The sequence below is a fragment of the Polistes fuscatus genome, unplaced genomic scaffold (assembly GCF_010416935.1).
Source record: "Polistes fuscatus isolate 324 unplaced genomic scaffold, CU_Pfus_HIC Scaffold1, whole genome shotgun sequence".
In the NCBI taxonomy this organism is placed as follows: domain Eukaryota; kingdom Metazoa; phylum Arthropoda; class Insecta; order Hymenoptera; family Vespidae; genus Polistes; species Polistes fuscatus.
In genome coordinates, this window is record NW_025112997.1 from 13,213,010 (window position 1) to 13,238,742 (window position 25,733).

Consider the following 25,733-nt stretch of genomic DNA (forward strand, 5'->3'; position numbering starts at 1 on the left):
TTGTAAACTGACAACAAAATTCATAAAATGCATAATTATCGCGGGTAAATTATGTAACCAATCAAAAACATGATTGTAATGTACTTCATACAATTTATTTTCTTGCACAATATTATAATTTGCTATTGTATTAGAGTTGAGAAAAGACATTCAGTTTCTTTATCTTTTTTTTTATATATATATTAATAGCGTACTTTTTATTTAAGTATTCGAATAATTTTTATTTTGTGTATCTATCGATAATGAGATCGATCGATATATGACAACTCGAACGGATAAGATCGAATATGAATATAAACGTCCATGAACCATAAAAAACGAACGGCTAAAACGACATTAACCTTTTCTTACGATCAGCTGTCTTTGACATTAGATCCTATGAAAACATTAGTAAATAAAAATGTGAATTATAAGTTTTTATATAAAAAGAGTGAGATAAAAGAAAATAATGATTATTCATGATGATTGAATAATACGAAAATGAGTGAAATAACAATTGTACTATAAAAGAAATGGAAATGGAGGTGATTAAGGCAGAATTTGATGTGCCAATAAAATATATGAAAGTTATAGATAATAGAATTAGTTTGACAGTGCATCGAAATTGGTTGGCAAGTTTTTTTAATACTGGACCAATATCGTTTATCACTCATGATAAACTCACACTGGATGAAATTGCAGCACAACCTACCTTAGAAGAATTGGGATCTGACTGGACTAGAATTTATGCAAAAGTATTTTCATTAATTTTCTTTTATTCCTTTTTCAGATTTCATTAAACAAAGTTATTAATGTTTATTTCGATTTTAGGTCTATATAAAACAGTATAAAAATGCTATTCCTCTTCCTAGAGGAAGACGTACAATTAATACCAAAACTCAAACAGAGCTGACTTTCTCACAGTTATTACATTATCTTTCAGAAACCAACTATCGCAATTTATGGAAAGAATCTTATAAAAAATATTATAGTATGTTTTTTTAAATAAAATGGTTTTTTATATCTTTAGTCCATAATTGTCATTTTGATATTATTTTTGTAAGGATTTAAAAAATATAAATTTTTATTTTTGAGCAGATCCATGGAGTACTATTGAACAGAAAGAACAATCTATTGTAACTTTTAATACAACTGATGTAACTATTATGCAAGAAGTAATAGCACGAGTATATGGTTGCAGTTTAATACATGTACAAGATAAAATAGTTTATTCAGTATCATCTGGCCTAACAACCGAATCTCATTGCAATCTTCTTCCAGCACTTTTTGCTGTCGAAACAATTAATGCTTTCATAATTTTTTATGAACAAACTGCAAAATATTCTCTCAGAGAGTAAGTACTTATACAACAATATTAACATAATTTAAAACAATAAGTGTTTTAATAATTTATAAAATTGTCATCTATCTTTTACAATTATTATTTAATGTAATATAAATTTCAGATGTGTAATGTATAGCCCAGCAGCCTTGAGTACAAGTCATGGAAAACCATTGTTTTTAATTTATCAACTATTGAGATTATCTAGAGATTTACATGATCTTGGATTAGTATTAGGTGAAGTGACACTTAGTGATATTTTGCTTATGGAAAATTTTACTATTCAGGTGAAATTATATCTTTATTTAATGCATTATCATTTTATTCGAGTGTATTACTATTTATTAAAAGCTATACTATAAAAGCAATAATTAAATTTATATTTATATAGGTAATACCAAAGTTAAGTGATAATATCTATTTAAAGCCAAAACCAGATTGTAAAAATTTTACTACCACTGAAACAAATAAAGAAAAAAATCACAATTTATATAGTAAAAAACGTGATTTAAATTTATATAAAAATATACAATATGGTAGTCCTGAATTTGGTATAAATGAGAGTATTGAGAAGTTATGTGAAATGTGGGTGTACAACAACATCAGTAACTTTGACTATTTAACTGCTCTTAACAATCTAGCAGGTAGAAAGTATGGTGATCCTAGTTGTCACCATGTTATGCCTTGGGTAACAGATTTTACATCAAGATGCGGTGGTAATTGGAGAGATTTAACAAAATCCAAGTTTCGATTAAACAAAGGAGATAGACAATTAGATCTTACGTTTGATTCACAATCCTCTGAGGTAAATAAGACGTATAAATATTAATTTCTTTGAAAGAAATATAAAAGAAAATATATATTTTTAGGTAGGACATCATGTATCGGATGTATTATCGGAAATTACATATTATGTGTACCTTTCTCGTCGTTATGATAAATCTGTTCTTTGCAAACACGTACGACCATTGTGGGTACCAGGAGAATATCCTGCATCGATTCAAAGATTACATGATTGGAGTCCAGATGAATGTATTCCTCAATTTTTTATCGATGCAAGTGTTTTTAAGGTAAATTTATAAAAATTCAACTTTTCACAATAATATTTGAACAAATATCAATAAAATATATCTGTGTCATTATTTTATGAACATGATGTTGTATCTTTTACAGTCCATTCATGAAGATTTACCAGATTTAGAAATACCAGCTTGGGCGACTTCTCCAGAAGATTTTATCCAAAAACATAGAGAAGCTTTAGAAAGTTTTTATGTATCAGAAAGATTACATCATTGGATAGATCTAACATTTGGTTACAAGTAAATAGCTTTGTATTCTTATAATTATTATACGCATTACGAGATTTTTAGTAAATAATATATATTCCAATAGATTGTCTGGTTCTGCAGCGATAAAATCAAAAAATGTTTGTTTACAACTTGTTGATAATCATACCACCTTAACAAATTCTGGTATTGTGCAACTATTTACTCAACCTCATCCACAAAAAATTATGCCGTCCCCATATTGGGGTAAAGTACCTCCTCGTTTACGTTCATCTTTATTAATTAGCAAAAGTAAGTATTTTATATTTTTTAATAAATGGTTTAATCTTTATATAATTAATGATAGATAATAAAAATAATAAAAATTAATAGGAACAGATACATCTGGAGGCAAAACTAGTGACGATGAAGGCCATAGTTCTGGATTAGAAGAAGAAGAACTTCCAGTAACAATATCAAATACATCACGATCATCGCCTCTAGCTTTAAGTCGATTTTTAAGTCGTTCACGAGGTTCTCTTCTTACAGTAGAAGATAATACTAAATCAGACAAAACTTCAAATCAAATGATAATTCTTCCAAAGGATTACAATCCTGTTGCAGCTATACAGCATGTAGAAACAATGCATACCTTCATAAACAAAATTAGTCATAAGGTTTATAAACCTGTAATAGGTTCACAAGATTTTCCTATAAATTATAAACAGATTGTAGCCAGTGGCCGCATAAAGGAACAGCAAATATTAGGCTGCTTAATTGTTGAAATATTTCTTTCTGGTAAATTTCGAGCTACATGGAATATTGAGAAATTATCTTTTGCACTAAGATTAAGTGCATGCTTGAATGTTATAAAATTATCTGCAGATAGCTTACCAAAGTGCATAAGAAATGCTGTAGCTTTACTTCTACAAGTTGATGTAGTACCAAAAAGCTATAATATTGAAAGTACAGAAGTGAGTATTAAAATATTTTACGTTTAATTTCTTGAGCAATATTACGTTTTATATATACCTTTTTATTTAGGTAAATGAGTTGTCCTTCCGATATCCAACTATTACACACATGGGTCTGCCACCACCATCTGCTCATCAATTTTTGCAGCCTATACTTTCTGGTAGTTTATTCCCATTTTCTAAATATTGCCAATATTTATATAATGTAGTTGAAATGATACAGGAATACAATAGTTTAGTCCGTGAACTAAATCTTGTATTAAAATTTGAAGAGGATCCAGATTTTGTAATTAAGACAAAAATAAAATATCTTTGTAAAATTAGTGAATGTAAAGTGAAAGCAGTAGCTAGAGAATTAGAACAATTATTACCGCATATTGGTGCTGCTAAAGAAGGTAGTTTACAATTAATAGTACCGCATATACAGCAACTTATGAAAGAACCATACAGTGCAGTATTGACTACTTGGCATCTTTTCGATCCTATTGCTAAGTAAGCATAATTTTTGTAAATTAGTAGTATAATGTTTTTGGTAATCTGTAAATTGATAAAAATTTTATACTTAATTTGATAAATATATATTTTCTAGAGCATTGGGTCCAAAAGAAACAGCAGATATGTTTCTTTTACCTATAATGAAATTGTATGAAAATGGCTCTGTTATGGACAGTTCACCACATGCAGATATACTACATCCTGGAACACTTGTGAAATTTCGAACAACATTATTATATCATAGAAATTTTTTACTAATACTGATGGTCAGATTAGGATTGCGACGTTTCTTAGATAATTTTATTACGTCACTTGTAGAAGCAGTAGGGGGTTATCGGGATTATGTTCAAGGTTCGTGTGTAAGTGTGCATAGAACAGGAAATTTGAAGTAAGTGTTTTACTATAATTTTAATTTTAAAGAGTGATAAAAGATAATTTATTAATTATTATAATATTTAAAAAGGAGTTGTGATCTAAGTGGAACATGTGGTGACATTGAAGGCGTTTTATCACCATTAGATGAAGATTCTTCTGCAGATTCAGAACATAATATATCATCTTCACCTGCACCTGCAACCAGTGATTATTCTCAAACCAAATCTGCAATTGACAATGATGCTGAAGGTACTTTTTTTGTAAATATTTAATTATTAGTTTGTATTCTGTTAATGATATGATAATATTGAATTATTTTATAGAAATGTTTGCCATGGAAACAGAAGGAAATGCATGGAATTTTCTGAGTAGCAGTCGTTCATATAACATTGATTTACATATAGATTTAAATTTAAATCTTAATGATGATTTGAATGAAGAAGAAAACAAAATATCCCCACCTAGTTCAACTAAATCACCAACAATTCCAATACCAAAACATTCAGGAAGTGGAAAACTTATGATAGAAGTTAATAGCATAGGGTGTGATGTTGGAAGTAAAACTTCTAATGAAGATATCTCTTATAATGAAACACCTGGAGCTATATATTTTGGTAGTAATGTTTCTGACAATGCTTGTTATACATATCCTGAAGAATCAAATCCTGTTACTGTTAATCAAACTACCTTAACGGATGATAAGTCTAATACAGCAGGGCTAAATAATACTGATAATGAATATGATCAGGCATATCAAAGATCTGCAAGAAATGAATGTACAGTATCAGAGATAAGTGCTGAGTCTGTTATATGGTTGTCTCATCGTCTTGGACCTGTACTTACAGCTCGATATTTATCACGAAATTTATTAAGAATGCTTACTTTATGTTATGCTGGTAAAGAAAATTTAACACCTTCAAATGATGTTATATTAACGTCTGTTCAAGGAATTGATTGGAACAAGAAGATTTTAGTAGGTGATGATAACGCTGCCAAAGTATTAGATTGTTTAACTGCTATTGCAGGTTTGTAAAAGAATATATTGCAATAACAGATTGCAAACTGACATATACATTAATTGGAACATCTCTTTTGATAGGATTATACGGAGAACAGATTATACTTCTGCAATATTTTGCTCATATGGCAGAACTTTTAACATTATGTAAAAGAAAATTAACACAAAATTTAGAAGGTGGACTCCTTTCTTGTTTAGCCCTACTCAATCATATCACGCAATACTTAAGTGATTCTGCCTTAATGGATGCACTTCATGTAAAGTATATTTTATGATGTAATTAAGAATGAGATTTATTATTATGTTATTAATATGTTATTTTTTATATTAACATATAGGAATCTATTGTTAAGACGATTTTGCATCCTACTGTTCGTATATTATCTACTACGAGATTTACTTTTCCTAATGGAGTTATGGCCCGTACAGCTTTAGCTGATAAATGTTTAGAAGCTATGATCATGCTAAGTATAAGATTAGGTAGCGCTGTTACAAAAAACCACTTAGCAGTACCAATACAACGGTTTTTCCTTGCATTTGATAAATCATTCAGTCAAAATACTAAGGTAGAAGGTCTGTCAGATGATCTTGGATTAAAAGATTTAAGTTATAGTCACGCAAGCAACAGTGGCGTAAGGTAAAATATTTTATCTTTTTTAATATTTATTGGTAACAATTACAAGAAATAAAATTGTAACGAATTGTCATATGCATTTGTGATATGCTTTTTTATAGAATAAAAACTTCTAACGAAGATACAAGTCATTGCAGTCCTCAAGATTGGAATGTTATTGAAACTTGTGTTTCTGGTTCTCCTCTGATATGGGATGGTTTTAATGTAGAGGCTGAATCTTATTCTCCACCAGTCGTAGACAATACAAATTTACCAGATCCTCAGAGAAATAAAGTAATTACATAAATGTTTTGCACTCTTTACAACCAGACAAATTTTGTTACCCTTGAATATTTTTTTAGGCATTTGAAGAGTTAAAAGAAGTATTTACTACAGAATTTGCACATAAAGCATACATGCTATTTTACAAATGTATGAGTTCTGAAGCAATGGAACACATTCTTAAAAATCATCAGCATATACGTAATCTTTGCCATGAATATGAACAAGAAACGCGATTGTCTTCACCTAATGTTGGTACGGAACATTATGGTGCACTATGTCTAGTAGATTATAGTATTTCAGAAAGCATAGAATCTTTGGATAAGGATGTAAATAGTTTTGGGAATATATCTGTGGTAGGAAATAGGTTTGAAATACAGAAAGATGACAGTCGATCTCAATCAACATCTGATACAACTATTTGTCCAAATAAGGAAATTTATTCTTCGTCTAGTGGAAGACAGTTACGTGGAAATTGGTTAGCATATTGGGAACATGAAATTGGAAGACCTGACAAAGAAACAGCATTTAATATAAAACAGATAAAACTCCAAAGTTTTGGTGGACATAATAATAGTATCAGATGCTTATACGTTTTAGATAATGAAAATAGTTTTATGAGTGGAAGTAGAGATAAAACTGTTAAATTGTGGAGTTTAAGAAGTCAAGCAAGTATATTTATTTATTTAATATACTTTATACTCATTAATTTTATATGTTATTAACATTTATGAATTTATTATATAGGGTGATGGAAGTACAGTTTCATCATGTCAGTACACATACACTGGTCATAAAAAATCTATTCTTGCATTGACATTCCTAGAATCTTTAAGATATGCGATTACTTGCGATGGTGCCATTCACTGTTGGGATCCTTTCATGGGTTCTTTATTGGGATGTCCAGAAAATAATCGACTAGCACCTATAAATACTTTAGCTGCAGGTCCTTCTCCATCAACTAATTTATTTGTTGGAACAACTGATATTACTTTAAGAGTTATTGATTGTAGAACATTCCAATATGTCAATGAAATGAAAGTTAGTATTGTGATAACCAAATCATATATAAATATTTTTTCTACATTTATGTATAAATAAAGTCATTTTAAATTGTAGGTGTTAACAAACCCTACTGGTTTGATCAGATGCATTGCAGTTGCACCTAGTGGCCATTGGATTGCATTAGGTCAAGCATCTGGCTTTTTAACTATTTTAGATATTAGGACCGGCCTTATTATTGCATCTTGGAAAGGACATGAATGCGAGGTAATTTTTACATAATATATCCTCATAAATATTATTTACTAAAATTTTATTATGGTAATTTTTTATATATTTTTAATATATTTTTTTATTACAGATATTGCAATTGCAAGCTGTGAATGAAACTACTATAATTAGTTCTTCATTAGACCAAACTATTGCAGTGTGGAGCGCAATGGATGGTAAACTGAAATTTCACATGAAGTAAATATATATATTTCAATATCGTTGAAATTTCAAAAATATATTAGGAAATAATATTATATATTATTAAATATAAGTTTTTACGTTTTTAGAGGTACTACTGAACCAGTTCATTGCATGGCAACTTATGAACGAGGATTGGTAATAGGAACAACAGCAAATCGGATAGGAGTTTATACTTCTATAGATGCGAATGCTCCATTTTCTTCATCAAAGCTCAAATCCGATGCCTTTAAAGGAGTCCTTACTGCTATTTCCATACTTCCTCTTAATCGATTATTACTGCTAGGTGCAGATAATGGAGGGATAACATTATTGTGTTGATCTTAGTAACATTGAATAACATTGTCGAGATATTACACCCAACTATATGAAGAAAGGCTGAATAAATGTCAAAGATGCAAGAATATAAAAAATAATTGATATTAAAAATTTAGATCTATATAACAAATATACTTTTTACAAGAGATATTAAATAAAACATATTTATTATTCATAGATCACATCTGTTCTTGATTGAATTATTTTTATAGCAACATCGGGTGACATTTTATGAACACCAACATCTGCGAGTATTTCCTTTGCTGTATCTTCATCGCTTGCATTGAGTGCATCTAGAAGTAACATTGCAGATCCTACTAATATATTAAGTAAAACACAAGCCTCTTTGATTCTGAAAAATAATTAATTATTTATTTAATTTTTTCTATATCTAAATATATTTTTAGCATATCTTGAAAATTCACAAACAAACTTACAATGGGAAAAACGATTCTGGTTTGTTTATATATAAGCCAAAAAGGGGGAATAAATTTCTAAAAATATCATATTGTAATTGTTCTGCACCTCCTGTATTAAAATGATTTACCAAAACAACCTCCTCTAAGAGAAACTATAAATTAAATATATCTCATATTTATTGATTAAAATATTATTATTATTATTTTAAAATACATGTTTGCTATAATATTCATACCTGATCAAATTGGAAAGCTAACTGTTTCCAAGCTTGATGAAATAATGGTAAAGTAAGTGCTTCATGTAATACATGAAGTCTTGTTCCTAATTCTTGAAACATAGGGCAACCACTAGGAGTTACTGATAATGAAGCAACTTCTTTTGAAGATTGCATTGCAAACCATCTAAAAAATAAAAGTTTACATTATATATAAAGTGTTACTTATTTTTGAACGAGTACATATAATGTTTTTATTGCATATATGCTTTCTAAAAATTAAGAAACGTACTTATCTGTTCTATAAGGTCTACTTTTTGCTTTTACATCCAAAGCTACTGAATCACTGATTTCATTAACTAACTCTTTTTCTAGTCGTCGTAATAAAGCAACAGCTTCATCAAATACTGTTCCTTCTATTTCTCCAATATGTTCAGTAACATCTTTACCTTCATCTGTAGCACACTCTACTGCTTCAAATTGTTTTTTGAAGAAATGAAGTTGCAAAAAGTGCTATGTATATAACAGCATTTTCTAGTAAATAAGTAGAATTATATTCTATTTTATTTTAATTATTACTATACATACCACAGTAACACCCCATTCCTCCAAAACATTAGCAACATAATGTAATGTATTGAGTATACATGGCATAAGAGATGCTAATGGATCTACACAATCTTCATGTAACAATTGTAATAATCTTACTCTCCAATCATCAATTAATTCTAATTGTAATTCAAGAAACTGTAATCTATATAAAATATTATTTATGTTACTGAATTTTACATGTTTTTTTCCTGAAAATATTAAATATTATATATTTACCTGTGCCCAGGTTGAGGTAAATGTTTGTATCTATCGGAGATTGTCGTTAAAAGTGTAAGAAAAGCACTAGCACATTCTGTTTCTTTCATGTCATTAGTATCAGGTCCTAATAGAATTTCCCAGGCTGTGTTTGAAATTAATATTGCATCCATTTTTTCTGTAGCATCTGTGTGTGTGTGTTAAATAGTAAAATAAAATATATTTTAATTTAATTTATGAAATGATACTTAAAAATATTTATTAAAACATACAAAAGCTAAGTAAATATAATTCTTGCTTACATTTTTTCTCCATATTAATCCATTTTACAAATATATGAGCTTGAGTTAATACAAATACAGTAGCTGGTTGAGAAGAAGGATATAATAGTGTCTCTCTAAGTTCTCTTTCAAAACCGAGAGCTTCATCTACCAAATGGGCAAATAAAGCATCATCGTATTGTGCTATTGCTAATTCGGTATGTAATTTTTCAACAGCTAATTGTACCAAAGCACGCATAAATTCAGCCTAATATGTAAAAATATTAATAGAGTTTAATCAATTACAATTATAAAATAATAAATATAAAAAAGATATACTTTTTTATATGTTAATTAAAATACATGTATATAGATATATATTTATATATTAAGAGTCATGTACCTTCACATTTATATGACTGAGTCCAGTAGAATCTGCCACAGGTTGGACATATTTTTGTACCCACTGAACATGATCTTTAATCCATGTAAGTACCTGAGTAAAAAACCATTCTGGTTTATCTTGCCGATTTGTCAATTTACTACCTGTAAAGTGATAAATAAACCTCTGTCTCAATGGGCGTACTAGTAAAGTAATAGGTAAGCACACAGGTGCAAAATCAGTCAGAAGAGCAGATGTTACCACAGGTTTTACAGTTTCATCTCTATTATTTTGTTAAGGTTCTAAAGATAATATAAAAATGTAAAATAATAAATAGATCACGTTTATTAAGATAAGGATACGGTAGTTCTAGATGTAACAGGTATTCTGTAAGTATTTTAAATCTAGTAATAGTTTCAGGTAAAGGTGTAATTATTGTGTGTGCATTAGTTCCACAAAAAGGCCATTTCAAACTTTTTAAAACATCATTATATTCCCTATGATTAAGCCATTTGTATTATCTGTTATAAATTAAAAAGAAAATGTTGTATATTTAGAGACTTACTTTGATAATTTTTCTTTAATCAAATTATGCCAAAAATGTAATGTCTCTTTAACATAATTTACAAGGTGATGACAAGACGATGTTTGTAATTGGCAACTAATTTCAGTAAGATTTGTATACAATGTGATAACAGATTCATCATCGGCCGACAATAATGCATTTTCCATTTCATTACTAAAAATACATACTTAAGTATAGTTTATATCAATGTCTTTGTATATATATGAACTATTCCTATATTTTGTTATTACCTGATATCTTCAATACATTTTATAAAATTTAGATATGATAGGCACTTATCTAATTGACCTATCTTATCAATAACTTCTTGTACTTCAGAATTTTCACTATTTTCTTTCATTGATTCTTGAATATTATTGTGAATTTCTATTGCAGACATTTTTAATTTCTCAAACTCTACAGTAACATGTTCTACATTCTCTACAGCTGCTTTAACTTTTGAAGGTGCTTCGCTTGAGACCATGGATAACTGTAAATACAATATATATATAATCATTATTTATACGTGGACATATTTAATAACATTAATATTTTTAGACTGCAAAAATTCATGCATACAGATTTTTCAATGTCATCCTTCTCTGCTTGGAGGCATTTATGGAAATTTTTAATATTATCAAGTCCTTTCAAATTTGATCCTATCTTTTCGTTGAATCTTTGTATGACTTTTTGTTTTATATCCATTATGATAATAGCTCATATGTGTGTTTTTTCACAATTACAAATAATAAATTAGATTAACTATTTTATATTAATTATTTACACGATTATAATTCATAATATCTTGTAATAATAACACTGTTGTTTTGAAATAAGATTATAACATCTGTCATTTAATAACGATCTGTCATAGTTTATTATGATTACATGGAAAAGTTTTTCAGGATAGATACAATTAATAATTAAAATATATACATGTATGAAGTGTTTTTCCAACCTATAACTATGTTAATAAATAAATATATTGAATTATTTGCTTATTTAGAAATAATTATGAGTAATCACGATACGAGTAAATTTTTAATAGTAACGAAATGAATGAATCTCAACATCTTTACTTGACCAATAGAATTCGCGTATCACTTTAATTTTTCATCCAATCATCGTTGCTAATTCAATCAATATTCTTTTCATGAAAATCGCGCCTTGTTTCTTTCGATACTGCGCGAACGCCGTCCAATGTATACCGACAAGTGAACAAATGATCGCGGTATATTCACAGTGAGATTCTCCGAGATTCGCGCTACCAGTGGAGATAATTAAACGAAACGAATATATCAAAAATAAGGCATATAATTGTCGTGCGATTTCTTTGAATAGAAAAACCGCACAAATGGTGCGTCTACCGCAGATAACATATGCCAGACTGTTGAGATCTTGCGGAAAGGTCTCCTAAGGGGAGCGCCTTTGACAAGTGGTTCTACGTAAGACGGCTAGATATTTAAAACTTTCAAAATGGCAGAAAATCAAGGGAATTCCTCGAATCAAACTAATTCAGGTATTCTTATTCTAACTATGAGTATTTGGTATGAGGATCAATGAGGATACGTTGATCCTAACCTAAGCGTTGTTGTTACTGATGTGAATTGATCGTTCTATGTGTATACTTACTTTTACTTTGTTGTGATTCTTTCATAATGTTTATGTTATTAAAATTTTATCGTATGATAAATATTTTAGGTTCTGGCAGATCATTTAATTTTCAACGGCTGGACTTTAGATCGAATAATGATATTCAAAATGAAATGTCTGGTATGTATTTTATCTAATTCATTTAGTTTTAAATAATCATATACATATATTTTTTTTCATTTATATTGATATCTTAATTTATCAGAGAAAAGAAGACAACTGAAGTTAAGTTCTCAAACGCAAGGAATTAATCTATCATTTGCTAATTCAACTAATTCCTCTCAGACAAATTCTACTGGAACTTCTGCACGACCACCAGTGTATGTAGTAACAACTTTTACAAATGTTCCTTTGTAAAATTTAAAAACATTAGGACTTTATCTAGGGGATAGGAAAAGAATAACATTCGTAATAAAAACAGCGGTTAATTTGACGTTGGATGGAGTCATCTGTAACAAAAAAAAATATTTCATTTGCAGTTGTAATCCATATATAGATAAGATGTTAATATTATAATAAATAATTACAGATCATCGCGTCCAAGCCTACCTTTGCCTCTACCTAAGTTGCCAGTTAGACCACGTACAATGGTATTGCAGCCAGATTTTCTTCCTGATAAAGCAAGGTAATGAAATACAATTTTATGGAATCTAGTTAAAATTGTTAACGTTAGCAAAATTAATAATAATATATTTGGATTAAATATCACAGAGATAAGTTGCGAATGTGTCAGTCTATGCAAAGTACTGGAAAATTGCAATTAAATCCAGATGTGGTATATGATTTCACAAGCGAGGATCTTCAAGATTTAGGAGAAATTGGCAGAGGAGGATTTGGAACTGTAAATAAAATGATACATAGGATAAGCAATACTGTTATGGCTGTGAAGGTATGTAAATTTTTGTTGTTTTCGAAATTATACAATATTTACATATTAATATTTTTACATTATTTCGAGATCTTATATGCAAATTTCATTATTTTGGTTAGAGAATACGTTCAACGGTGGATGAAAGAGAACAGAAGCAATTATTAATGGATTTGGAGGTTGTAATGAAATCCAACGAATGCCCTTGCATTGTGCAGTTTTATGGAGCTTTATTTAAAGAGGTTTGTTTCAGTAAACGTTTAGTATACGTATTCATTTTGTTAATTATTAATTATGTTATTATATTGTGATTATTTAGGGAGATTGTTGGATTTGTATGGAGTTAATGGACACCTCTTTAGACAAATTTTATAAATTCATCTATGAGAGATTAAATGAGAGGATACCCGAATGTATTTTAGGAAAAATTACAGTAGCTACAGTAAAAGCGTTGAATTACCTCAAAGAAAAATTGAAAATAATTCATAGAGATGTAAAACCTAGCAATATTTTACTTGATCGCCGTGGCAATATAAAACTTTGCGATTTTGGTATATCAGGACAACTAGTAGACTCTATCGCACGAACTAGGGATGCTGGTTGTAGACCATATATGGCAGTAAGTGTATATTTTATGAATCGTTAGTTTGTAGTTATGATCGTTATTACAGACTTATGTCATTATTGTTTCAGCCGGAAAGGATAGACCCTCAGCGGGCAAGGGGTTATGACGTAAGAAGCGATGTATGGTCATTGGGTATTACTTTAATGGAGGTTGCTACTGGTTACTTTCCTTATCCAAAATGGAACTCCGTTTTTGAGCAACTCTACCAAGTAGTACAGGGTGATCCACCTCGCCTATCTCCCAACGAAAATGGAAATCATTTTACTATGGATTTTGTTAACTTTGTGAATACATGGCATGTCTTTTATATATAATTTTCTAACATGATAAAAAGATATTATCCTACATATTTATTGTGTATATTTATCTTGTATTATTCGCTTTTTAGTCTAATCAAGGAAGAAACTCAGCGACCGAAATATAACAAGTTGTTGGAGCATACATTTATTAGGAAAGCAGAAGAAGCCACTATTGACGTTGCAGCATATATTAGTGGCGTTTTGGACAATATGGCTAACAATGGAGTAACACCATTTACCACCAATCAGCCTTAAAGCGAATAGGCGAAAATGTGCATCCCTTCTTGGAGCATTGGGTTTTCTTTCTTTTTTATTGTCATTTGAACTCCCACTCTGGTTTCTTGTAAAGAGCGGGTCACTGCACTCGAATCTAGTGTAGTTAGTAAAATTCATTGATGACGATATTTATTGGCGCCACTATCTTGCTTAGAGCTATACTGTGTCGCAAAGAATATTCTTACGCATAGTGAGTAGGGATGTTTCAACAATTGACTTGCCATTCTATCAGTAAGTAACCTATTGAATGGAAGACTTAAATTTTAAACTTTTTAAGATCGTGTTACGAAAGTGTATCACTACGTGAACACGTTTCTATCTTTTTCTCCGGAACTTCCATCCTTAGCGAAAGGTCACAATGCCTTGCCTGTGTTTCGAATGAAATTCTTTTTCGTCTTGGCAATGCCGTGGTTCTCACTCGATCCCATCGCGGATCATATGTGTATATACATATAAATATATTGGTAGATATAACCGTGTGTATATACATATAATTGTATCTCGCCTAACGTTTCATTTCCACGATTTTTGTAAGGAGCATAACGAGTTCAACGGAGAATAATATAAAAGGTAAATTCGTCAAGGAGGTACTGAAGAAGGTGCCTACTCCACCCAATTGCCGGTGGTCTTCTTAGAACAGGTTTAAGTATTAAACGTTCAATGCGGTGGTAGGAGTGATGTAATGCAAGAGAAATAAATCATTGAAACTCGCAGTAGAATAACGTCCTTTTCGTTACTATATTATCTACCTGCGGATGTAGCCCGTATGTCAGTAATTTGCACCTTTACGGATATCTTCTCGATAAAAACGATCCACTATTCGTAAAGAAAGGCTGCGGGCTCAGCTGTGGATCTTGACCCTTGTCTATATTCTAACATTCCTTATGTCTTGTAGACTGAATTTTTTAACTATTGAGTTACTCGGTTGAATAATTATACCTTTATTTGTGTCAATATTTTCTTGTTTTTATTTACGTTAAATTAAATCAAAATTAAAAATACGTCATAAACTAACGCTTAATTAATCATCTAGCATGTTTGGGAGGTGTGTCAAAATGCTACGAAGAGAATGAAAATTTAAGAGAGTATTTCTTATTTAATGCTTAAGCCATTGTAAAATTTTCAAATTGATCCACTAATTCGTTTAAAAGTTATTGCAATTTAAAATAATTGTTATTTTACATGTGGTGGTCTTATGACGATTCAGTCTGATAACAGATTAAACACATCAATAATATAAGATTAAAAGATACCAAGTATCCTAAATTTTTATTTTATATAACTTGAATTCTTTTAAATCGATTTTGCAGTTTTATTGACATTTACTAATCAGTTATAGAGAAATAAATTATAAACAATCAGAAAACAAGGTTTTTAATCGATAAATCAACTAGTGTTTAAGAAAGTGCGGTAACTGTACTCAGCTAAGAGCTAAAGATATGACTATAAGTTTGTATACAGTAGAAGCAGCTAGAGTATACTTTACGAGATAGATAGAAATAAAGAAAATTCTGTCTTTATCATTTATACATATGTATATGATACAAAGTGAAGGAGGATAGAGCTAATATAAAAATAAGAGACTATATACACTGTGTAATCAACTTAAAAAATTAACTTTATTTTTCAGAACGTTAAGTAATTATTATTAAAAATATTTTTCATTGAAAATGATCGAAAATAAGATATATTTAAATGTCATAATTAATATTTAGCATTATTAATACTTCGATATTCATAATCGATAAAGATTTAAATGAAAATTGTTTTTGCCGTAAAGTTAAAATCAAGGCGTATTCACTATCAAAAGTTATTACAAATTTTTTCATATTATTTATCATTTCTTATTTAATCCAACATTATTAGTAAAATTGCCTCTTTTATTTTTAATTATACATTCTTTTCTAGCATTGACACAATTAATTTATTTCATAACATGTAAAACGCTGTAAAACGAAGATATTTACGAACTGTAAATGTTCATTATTTTTACCTTCGATTATACCTCCCAAACATAAATGCAGATTGTTTTATTGTATTTCGTTGTTGTATAAACCTTGACTAAGAAAAGCACAATCAACAATCGATAGGACTTTTTTGTAAACAGATGTAGTACACTTGTTACAGTGGTAAAGTTTCCAGAGGTAAGAAGATGGCGATGGAACGGCGACAGTAATGGTCGATGGTGCAGGCACCACTAATTAAAAAACGTCTTTAGTTCGAATTCGATATTCTTGCGTTTTATTGAAAAATTTAAACGTTCATCTTATTTTTTGTATATGTATATTTCTAAATAATTAATGGGAGATTATCGATCATCGTCTCCCAAGGGTGAGTTGCAAAGAATGCAATTTCGTTTCTGTCGTGGTGGTAACGTTTTCACAAGTAAGAAGATGGCAGTAGAACGGCGACAGCGATGGTCGATGGTGCAGGTGCCACTAATCACAACGGACCTTAGTTCGAATTTGATCTTTATGTTTCTTTGTTAAATTTAAACGTTCATCTTTATTTCTTTTTATACGTATATTTTTGAACAATCGGTGAGCGATGATTAATCGACTTCCAAATGCGAGATGCAAAAAGTGCAATTTAGTTTCTGACTCCGGACATTGGATACGCGACAAAATTATTTCTTTATTGTAATTCGCAATGTTGACTTTCGACAATCGTACTTACTTTGAAAGAAAAGAAAAAAGAATTTATTTGTTCGTGTGCAATTTTCAACGAAGTTTAAAGAAGAAATCAACAATTTTCAACGTAATTAGCTAGATATCAACATCTTGGTGAGTAGTCTGACCACTTTCTATTACATTACATTCCTTAAAATCTCATCGTTATTATTTAGTAACTGTTTCGTTTTTTAATTCTTATAATTAACAGATTATAATAAACAAAGTTTTTAAAGATATAGATGCTTTCTTTACAAAACATTGTTTTCTTACTAAACAGCGAAAATGTTAAAAGTTTGTTAACTTTCTTAATATTGTTCAATATCTGTTAGTGTAGGATTATCATTAAAAGTATCGTGAAAAATAAAGATTTCTTTAATAAACTTCTAGCGTGCATTTACATATCAGGAAACGGCAATCATTGGTAATTTTTGAAGAAAATGTAGAAATAGATAGTAGCATTACATAGATTCGTAGATGTTAGAAAATCAACTGGAAGAGAATCGGTAAAAGTAATTTGATGTATTTATTCAGTCATTGGCACAGTCATTATGCTGGCTGCTACCAGCTGCTGCTGGTGTTACTTTTACTACTCCTGTTGTCATTGCTGGTGGCCACTAGTGGTCGTCGAGAAAGAATCAATTCTCGTGAATATTTTATGTGAGCGCCTCTTCCCTCCCGGAAACTATCCTCGTTTAATGTCTATAACCGTAACCACTCGGCATTATCTGTTCTTTTAAATCGTCCATTGAAATACGTCCACATCATTGCTTTTACAATGACCTACAACTATTATCTGGGAGAAGGCCTTTCAAGTCGATCGACTTCTCTCTGCTTCAAGGAGACTTCGATTCGCTTCGTTCCTTTCTCACTTAAAGAAAACTCGGAAGAGGATTGAATTTTCAAAAATAAAATTCCAATACGACAATAAGTTCATTGAAAAAGTTCCATTGCTGCTTATTAATAATTTGATAAAAGTCAAGAAAATTCATAATAATATTTATAATAAATTAATTTATATAATCTATAATAATGATAAAATGGATGAATCTCATTTAATCTTGTTGCTCATTGTAAATCAAAATAGATACAAAGATTATGATCTTTCTCATTAGAAAAAAAAGAACAAAAAAGAAACGAAAAAAAAATAAGAAGAATTTAATCCTAGACGATCGCGTCGAAATGAACGATGCAATTCATCCTCTTTCTCTTTCTTTCTTTCTTTCTCTCTGGAACGTACTCGCATTAGCGTCACGAACGAATGAATTAATGAGTGTGCCGAACCTCTCTCTTCGGGGTGGTCCCTTCTTGAAAGAAAAGCTTCGCGATCGTGATACGTAAATATACGTAACGAATGGTAACGACGAGGGACCGTGATGATGTGGTGTTCGTTGATGATGTGTAGCAGCTACAATGGAAGGTGTTAGTGAGTCACAACCTGACGTTCGACAGGGGTAGGTAGAGAAAGAGTAAAAGGAGGAGGAGGAAAAAAAATAGATGGTAGTGGTTGTTGTAGTAGTAGAGGTGGTATAAATAGAAATGAAGGGTAGCAGGTGTTCAGTACTGTCGGTGCTGGTACTGACAATGGCTACTGCTGCTGCTGGCCCTGCGCTATCATACAGAGCTGCCCACACTTAGAGAAAACAGCAGTGGGACGGATGTTCCCAGGAGATTATTGATCGTGCGCGAAGATACTTCTACTTCGACGTAGCGGACAGACTTTCACGGAGGTACTTTTATTTTTTATTTTTTTTATTTTTATTTTTCTATCTCTTTTTGTCTCTTTCCGTCTTTCTCTCTTCTTCAATTAATCGGTACTTAAATAGCGCAATAATGTGCTACGATGCTTTATACTGATTAGTTTGAAACTTTTCTTTAATTCATTTCTTTCATTGCAGAGAAAGAAAAAAAGATGATTAGTTTCGATGTAAATTAGTTAAGTTGCAATTGATTGATCTTGATCTTGGTATCTTACAATTAATATCATACGATCGAGAAATTAGTTCTCTGAAATTTTAAGAGAAAATTTAATCATGTTTATTTTCGTTTAAATTTGTGATTATCTGTTCATTCTCATCTAAACTTTCCGATGACGTTCACACAATTACGTTGCCTATAACTTCTTCTTGAATAAGTCGCAAAACACGCAAGCACTAGGTAAATGACGTGCGATTGAAAACTCGGAGATTAGAGATCACAGCTGTAATAACTTTTTCCCAGACTTATAATATAGGTTTTTTTTTCATGATTCTGATGCAAGCTTGAATTTAACAATTTTATTGAAAACGAATATGAACGGACTCAGAATATGTTGATAAAAAATTTGATTACATTTTTCTGCCTATTCATCGTTCTATAAAAATCTGTAATAAAAAGTAAACCATTGTAACTACATATAATAGAAACTTAACTATATCTAAAACTTACAATGTCTAAAACTTTTGATAATTGCGTATTACTTCTATCTGTAAACACATTCGAGATCGGCATTTATTCGACGAACATTAGATCATCTGATCCCAAACGTAAAAATAAAAAAACAATGCGAAGAATTTTTAAATAACATCAAAACGATGATTTGCTTGTCGAAAATTGTTTAAATATTAATTAAATTTTTGAATAATTAATGAAGTATTGAAAAAAGATCAGTGAAAAAAAATGGTGTGTCTTAGGGGATAATCTGCCATCCTTCTTTCCATTGGGAAAACGCCCAGTAGATAGAAGCGGGGTAAGGCGCGCGCGCGCGCGCACATCCTCCTCTCTCTCTGCGCCAGTGTCAATTTCACAACATTGCTGAACTGGAAGGGGAAGGGGAGGAAGACGACCAATGATGTGAGAGAGAGTCACAAAAGAATCTCCGCGTCACTCTCTCCCACTCTCTTTCTCTCTGCGGGCTAGCCACCCGATCGCTGCCTCCTCAATTCGATCAATGGAGCTGTACCAAGTTGGCCGGGTAAACGCCACACCCCCAAATTTCTATTCGGCTTGACTTATCCATCCATATTTTTTCTTATCATCTTTATGGTTCCATCAAAATAGCCAGATCTTTTCTAATATTTTTCATTTCCTATCTTATTGTTTTCATCCGATCCGAGTTTATTTCTTAAACTAATAATTCCAGTAAGTTAGAATCGCATTCTGTTTCTTTTTCATTTTTTTAGTTTAATTTATATAAGATATTTTTTAATATTAAAACAAATAATAAATTCTCTCATCTTATTCTACGAAAAAGTATTTATGTAATATATTTTAATTACTTAATAGTAGGTTTTTAGAATACATTAATAATTTAGGAGAATTACTATAAACTTTTTTTTTTAGTCATAGGAAATTGCACTCGGGAAAGTAAAAGCCAATATAGTTATAGTCTCGTCCAGGTGTAGTTAGATTCTCGAAACTCATGTGCCCTTGAACCGGAAGTAGGAAGAATAAGGCAGTAAAATAAAAAGGAATTGTACTTTCACAAGTCAATAAGCACGTGCCATCTTGCACGCAAAAGATAATAACTAAATGTTGGAGGCGGAGTAATAATATTAATATTCTTTCATTTGTTCAAAATATTCAACAAAGAATATTATATTTTTTGTATGAAAGATAAAAGCAAGCTATCTTTAAATACAAGTATCGATTGTTCTTTATCTTTAAGAACATAACGTTTATATTTCAGAAATACATTTTCAGGAGCACACTAAACAAGTAAAAATGTCATATAAGCATACGCCTAATATATCTTAATTTTCAAGTTATGGATGATTAGAAAATATTCGAAGTGTCCGTTTCTTGCCTCAACACAAACTGCTGTACGACTTATTCAGTACGCTTTAATCTTATCTAATGTGAATAATGTTCATTGACATGAAACGTACAAACTTTTGAGCAGTCAGTATCTTATTCTCACAAGTAGTGTTAACAGAGATCAGTAATGTTCTAAAATAAAGAAAATTTTGTTGTATATTAATATTGAAATAACTAACATGCATTTTATGCATGTCGCGTCAACAACGGAAATGAACTGGAAGTACGTCGACCATACAAAGAAAACTTCCCAAAACGCAGAATATTTCCATCCATTCATAGGAATAATTGGGGGCAAGATACGGGCATCTCGAACATTTCCTCTTGAATTATTTATTATTCGAAAACCAAGGTTGGATGTATGTTAATATAACAGTTTTTACTTCTTTAGTGTATAGATATACCACCTAAAGTTTTAATATGTATTTATAAAACACTTTATATAAACCTTCGTGTACTGTCGATTACTCGTCGCGATGAAATATCAGCAGCGATAATGGATCTATCTTACGTTTCTTTACATTTCTTTGAGTAACTCTTATTGAATTTTCCATATTCGTAGACAATTATTAGTGTTTAATCATATCAATAGAATCGTATAAGTAAAAAGGACCAAAGTTATTAAGATGTCAGAACAAATTAACATTTTTAGCATCGATAATATAAAAGTTACGATCATTTCTGATCAGAGATCGGACATTTGGGGCTATGTCGTTCAGGTTTTCCTGTGCACGAACGGAAGGTTGGAGAAAATTGAAGCTAGTGCGCCGTGACGGTAGCACAAGGGTAAGTTCCCTTGGACGAGCCGGTGCGTCTGGGGTGGTGAATTCATGAGAGGGAAAAAGAGGGTCGAGTCTATACTCCCAGCGGCGCATGTGTGGTTCACCTGCGAAAGGGAGACCAGCACCTGTCGCCGCACGCGCACCGAGCCGACCTGCTCGCCTTATGCCTTGTTGTCAGCTCTACCAATGGCGCTGCTGCTGGCAGTGGGGGCTGAGGGTGCACTGGGAACTGAGGGTGTTGCTTGTCTGTGCTTCTTTCACTACCAAAGCTACTAGTCGAACTCGTGAGATCACGCGGACTAAAACAACGAGTTTTCTGTTCCTTCTTTCTCTCTCGTTTTCTTTTTTCTTTCAAATATTTTGTAAACATCGTTAATCAATTTTCTTTCCTATTATCGATCTATTTAAATTCATTTCATCGACATTATTTTATTAAATCAATTTTTCGAAAATCTTATGATCGATCGGTAACGTCTCTTCTGCGAAGCTACGAGAGCATCCTCGACATCACTGATATTAAATTTGTCCTTCGACATTTGTTCATTGCAAAAACTCACTGGTGTTGTGATTGAAATTGTGTTTTTTGAATATTTTCGTGAAAGAACATCAACGTTCTTATATATTCTGCTTGTACGTTTATAGTGTATCTTGAGGATCAGTGCGAGTTCTAAATAAGGGGTAAGTCGAACTGCGTAAAATCGGAAAATTTTCGTATTCCATTGACGTAGGAATGATTAAATTTATGACGTATAGTTTGAAATTAAATATAGTCATATGTATATGAAAAATATTAACGTTTTGATAGAATAGTTGCAGAAATTTTTGTATAAAAATTTCCTGAGGAAAGGAAATCAACGAAAATAAACATTGAACATAAACATTGAACATTGAATAATAATGTGTCCAGAAGGCGCTTATCGCGCAATTCACGCTTGGGTGATGAGAGATGGAGAAAATGAGGATAGAGTTGGCCGAAGTTGAGATACCGATGGACGACGGTTCATCGAAGAATATGGAGGTCGACGAGTACGGAGTAGAAGCAGAATTAACAAGTCTTTCTTGGCTACAATCTTTAGACATTACGAGTGCATCTAGTTTGTCAACGCCAACATGTTCGCCATCGCCACCACCAGTAGTACGAAAACCCCCAAAGAAGATGTCACCTTTACTGAAGGCAGAATTAGGTAATTAACATTACAAAGTAGTACATTAATGGTGTACAGGAAAGATCTAACGCGTAATTCGACGAACCTAAATATTTCTCTCATTTCCATCGTTTTCTTTTTCATCTTATTATTAGTAAAATATATTTGGGATAATTTATTTAATTGAATGTATACAGAGTATTTTTGATAATACTCTACTGATTACACTCTGTTTATTTATGGTAATCTGCCATTGTTTTATTAAATAAAAATTATTACTCCGTCTTTCTTATCATCAGATCTCGCGGATAACGCCAATAAATATCGAACAGATCAAGACGCAAAGCCACCATTCTCCTACGCCACGATCATATGTCTCGCGATGCGCGCGAACAACAACAAGGTGTCTCTGTCGAACATATATGCATGGATTCGCGATAATTTTTTATACTACAAATACGCTGATCCAGCTTGGCAGGTAATAAGATTAGCACCCATGAGATTGAAGAATTTATTGGTAATCTTAATTTTCTTTTGTTATCCTTAGAACTCGATTCGGCATAATCTATCGTTGAACAAATGTTTCGTCAAGTTGCCACGTTCGAAAGATGAGCCTGGAAAGGGTGGCTTTTGGAAACTTGACTTGGAACGTATGGAAGAAGGTAAAAGAACGAGACGACGGGCCTCGACGACTCAACGCAATCGAGGATCGAGAAAACAACACAACACAACGAATTCAACGACAACAACGATAACAACGACGACAGCCTTAACATCGACGACATTGTCCCCTACTTTAACAACGAGCAATCATTCGTTGCAAAATAGTTATGTACCACCTACCACCTGTCTTTCCGCCCTTTACGAGACACCACCTAGTAGCGTTTCATCCCCGATACCAGACACACTCTCGGAAGTACCCGAATCAACGCAAGTTAATCTCACCGAAGATGATCTTACGGGTCTCCTAATCGCCACGGCAGGCTGGGATGAAAACCAGTTGGATCTCTTGGATTCCCTTTTGGATACTCTCTAAATTTTTTTTTCTATCACCAATATCTCTTCAAAAAAAATTCAGAAATAAGTTGATTGAAAATCATCTGTGGTGAGCTAGTAATTTTGTCATAACTTTTTGGAATTTCTTCCTAATTGATCGTATTTCAATTTTAATTTACTCGAGTAAAAAACACGGGCGATTTTTTGCTGTGAACGATTTTAATTCACGTGTTATTAATAATCGATCGACTCACTGTAGAGCAGTTCATTAGAAATATATCGATGTCGTGTGAAAAAATCAAATAAATATTGAACTTGTATCGAAGCGATGGAAGAACAAACGAACCATAAATACTTCTGTATTGTTTGACGTTTCTGAAGCAGGAAGTAATTAGATAATGTTAATTGTATAGTTTATCAAGAGCGATGAAATATTTTCGTTGCGTTTTGACAATATTGACGAAAAAATATGATTTCTTTCATTTTACGCTTATGTTTAAAATACAACGAACGAACAACGCGATTGTAAATAATTAGATATTTATTCATCGTTCAAAACTCGAAAGTAGTATTTCGATTTTGAATTACCTTAATAGCATTTGTTAAAATACGAATTACAAGTATAGAGAGTCTCATTCAATTCGATCACTTAACAATTTTTTCATAAAAAAATATATATTATATCCTTCGTTGGAAAGTTTTGCATATTACTCTTTCAATAAAAAAAAGGAAAAAAAGCGAAAGAAAATTTTAGGTGATTTAATTAAGTGAGACAGGCCGTATGTAAGTACGATCTTTGTTTTTAACTGTCAATGTATTAAGAGCACGGTTTGTATTTCTTTCCAATAAAAAAAGAAAAGCAAATAAACATTTAAAATGATTTAATTAAGTAAGACAGGTCGTACGTAAGTATGATCTTTGTTTCGGACTGTCAATGTATTAAGAGCGCGATTTCTATTTCGCCCGCTCGAATAGATAAGTTTATTCGTTATAAAATTGCAGTATAATCATTAGATATCTCTATTCTTACACAACGAGCAATAGTAATTAATGATAATGATAAATCCCCATGAAAACGAAGAAGTCATACTTAGCGAATTCTCATTTTTAATCATAGTTGAGCAACGTTTGCCTGTTTGTAAAATAGTGATACGGCAATACGTAAAATTCGAGTTTCGGATTGATCGAATAGCTAGAAAGATGACATCTTCATTTTCTTGAATATAATACTAAAAAGACAAAAATAAGTAATACTTAGAATAATAATCATAATAATTTCTCAATTGCGAAATCGATAATGGAAATAGTATCATTTGTGTAAAATACATTTCTAATCGTGTAGAACTATTATTCATGTTGGTAAAAATGACAGAGTGCAGCACCCTTTTTTTTTTTAAATTTGTGATGCCGTAATATGGCAAGGTAAACATTACGAAGAAAAAGAAATCGATTGTATTACGCGAATGTAGAAAAAATATTACGTACGATAATACTTTCGATTTTATGCTCTCTCTTTTCCTTTTTACGTTTTACGTTTTAATTCTGTTAGCTCAGAATGGATGATAATTCTCGAATCGATTTTAAAAGTGTTCGATAACATAACTTCATACATGGTTATTATTCTATATACAAACGTAGTATCTACTTTTTTTATTTGTCGCATGATTTTATCTTCTTCTATATACAAGACTTCAATATTATATTTAATTATATTGAAATAATTTAGAATAATCTTTAATATAATCGTAATTTATGATTTTTTTTTGGAGGGGGTGGTTCAAGTGTAAAAACGAAAAATATTTTGCTACGCTCTCAGGAAACGATGAATTTTTTTCTTGATAAT

The 25,733-nt window shown here is 31.1% G+C and overlaps 4 protein-coding genes across 8 annotated transcripts; 3 read left to right on the top strand and 1 right to left on the bottom strand.

Annotated features, from left to right (window-relative positions):
• The first annotated feature begins 198 nt into the window (after positions 1 to 198).
• Positions 199 to 8,222, top strand: LOC122514255 (WD repeat-containing protein 81). Of its 4 annotated transcripts, none has more exons than XM_043630994.1 (22): positions 199 to 734; positions 811 to 970; positions 1,078 to 1,333; positions 1,446 to 1,608; positions 1,713 to 2,126; positions 2,191 to 2,391; positions 2,495 to 2,640; positions 2,714 to 2,898; positions 2,980 to 3,560; positions 3,631 to 4,052; positions 4,150 to 4,443; positions 4,519 to 4,679; positions 4,754 to 5,455; positions 5,530 to 5,705; positions 5,787 to 6,085; positions 6,184 to 6,355; positions 6,424 to 6,598; positions 6,704 to 7,011; positions 7,091 to 7,384; positions 7,463 to 7,612; positions 7,707 to 7,813; positions 7,891 to 8,222. In XM_043630994.1, the coding sequence occupies exons 1-22, from the start codon at positions 513 to 515 to the stop codon at positions 8,135 to 8,137; spliced, it is 5,835 nt and encodes a 1,944-aa protein (XP_043486929.1). In that variant the 5' UTR covers positions 199 to 512; the 3' UTR covers positions 8,138 to 8,222. The 4 variants fall into 4 exon arrangements, with proteins under 4 accessions (XP_043486929.1, XP_043486919.1, XP_043486909.1 ...); XM_043630984.1 differs by having other exon boundaries at positions 200 to 734; positions 2,980 to 3,384; positions 3,472 to 3,560; positions 6,424 to 7,011; XM_043630974.1 differs by having other exon boundaries at positions 200 to 734; positions 6,424 to 7,011.
• A 62-nt stretch (positions 8,223 to 8,284) lies between these two features.
• Positions 8,285 to 11,862, bottom strand: LOC122514277 (RAD50-interacting protein 1). Of its 2 annotated transcripts, XM_043631008.1 has the most exons (12): positions 11,362 to 11,862; positions 11,034 to 11,272; positions 10,783 to 10,956; positions 10,580 to 10,714; positions 10,239 to 10,500; positions 9,878 to 10,103; positions 9,597 to 9,762; positions 9,357 to 9,522; positions 9,061 to 9,281; positions 8,790 to 8,955; positions 8,572 to 8,705; positions 8,285 to 8,486 (listed from the first exon to the last, which is right to left on the bottom strand). In XM_043631008.1, the coding sequence occupies exons 1-12, from the start codon at positions 11,485 to 11,487 to the stop codon at positions 8,303 to 8,305; spliced, it is 2,199 nt and encodes a 732-aa protein (XP_043486943.1). In that variant the 5' UTR covers positions 11,488 to 11,862; the 3' UTR covers positions 8,285 to 8,302. The 2 variants fall into 2 exon arrangements, with proteins under 2 accessions (XP_043486943.1, XP_043486951.1); XM_043631016.1 differs by lacking the exon at positions 11,362 to 11,862 and having other exon boundaries at positions 10,783 to 10,969; positions 11,034 to 11,121.
• A 104-nt stretch (positions 11,863 to 11,966) lies between these two features.
• On the top strand, positions 11,967 to 15,222 carry LOC122514293 (dual specificity mitogen-activated protein kinase kinase 4). Its single transcript, XM_043631027.1, has 9 exons — positions 11,967 to 12,301; positions 12,484 to 12,555; positions 12,641 to 12,755; positions 12,965 to 13,060; positions 13,147 to 13,324; positions 13,426 to 13,545; positions 13,623 to 13,922; positions 13,997 to 14,223; positions 14,317 to 15,222. Exons 1-9 carry the CDS (start codon positions 12,259 to 12,261, stop codon positions 14,480 to 14,482), a joined length of 1,317 nt encoding a protein of 438 aa, XP_043486962.1. The 5' UTR covers positions 11,967 to 12,258; the 3' UTR covers positions 14,483 to 15,222.
• Positions 15,223 to 17,230: 2,008 nt separating this feature from the next.
• On the top strand, positions 17,231 to 24,350 carry LOC122516151 (forkhead box protein J1-B-like). Its single transcript, XM_043633732.1, has 4 exons — positions 17,231 to 17,286; positions 22,657 to 22,933; positions 23,194 to 23,372; positions 23,442 to 24,350. The coding sequence occupies exons 2-4, from the start codon at positions 22,696 to 22,698 to the stop codon at positions 23,928 to 23,930; spliced, it is 906 nt and encodes a 301-aa protein (XP_043489667.1). The 5' UTR covers positions 17,231 to 17,286; positions 22,657 to 22,695; the 3' UTR covers positions 23,931 to 24,350.
• The last annotated feature ends 1,383 nt before the right edge of the window (positions 24,351 to 25,733 follow it).

Excerpts from the sequence above, each read along its gene's own strand:
- LOC122514293 (XM_043631027.1), top strand. The coding sequence starts at position 12,259 with ATGGCAGAAAATCAAGGGAATTCCTCGAATCAAACTAATTCAG. Across the intron at positions 13,325-13,425 it reads ATACTGTTATGGCTGTGAAG|AGAATACGTTCAACGGTGGA; the intron begins GTATGTAAATTT and ends TATTTTGGTTAG. Across the intron at positions 14,224-14,316 it reads GTTAACTTTGTGAATACATG|TCTAATCAAGGAAGAAACTC; the intron begins GCATGTCTTTTA and ends TTCGCTTTTTAG.
- LOC122514277 (XM_043631008.1), bottom strand. The coding sequence starts at position 11,487 with ATGGATATAAAACAAAAAGTCATACAAAGATTCAACGAAAAGATAGGA. Across the intron at positions 10,715-10,782 it reads ATTAAAGAAAAATTATCAAA|GGAATATAATGATGTTTTAA; the intron begins GTAAGTCTCTAA and ends GCTTAATCATAG. Across the intron at positions 9,523-9,596 it reads TTACCTCAACCTGGGCACAG|ATTACAGTTTCTTGAATTAC; the intron begins GTAAATATATAA and ends TATTTTATATAG.
- LOC122516151 (XM_043633732.1), top strand. The coding sequence starts at position 22,696 with ATGGAGAAAATGAGGATAGAGTTGGCCGAAGTTGAGATACCGATGGAC. Across the intron at positions 22,934-23,193 it reads TTTACTGAAGGCAGAATTAG|ATCTCGCGGATAACGCCAAT; the intron begins GTAATTAACATT and ends TCTTATCATCAG. Across the intron at positions 23,373-23,441 it reads ACGCTGATCCAGCTTGGCAG|AACTCGATTCGGCATAATCT; the intron begins GTAATAAGATTA and ends TGTTATCCTTAG.
- LOC122514255 (XM_043630974.1), top strand. The coding sequence starts at position 513 with ATGGAAATGGAGGTGATTAAGGCAGAATTTGATGTGCCAATAAAATAT. Across the intron at positions 4,680-4,753 it reads AATTGACAATGATGCTGAAG|AAATGTTTGCCATGGAAACA; the intron begins GTACTTTTTTTG and ends ATTATTTTATAG. Across the intron at positions 7,012-7,090 it reads TGTGGAGTTTAAGAAGTCAA|GGTGATGGAAGTACAGTTTC; the intron begins GCAAGTATATTT and ends TTTATTATATAG.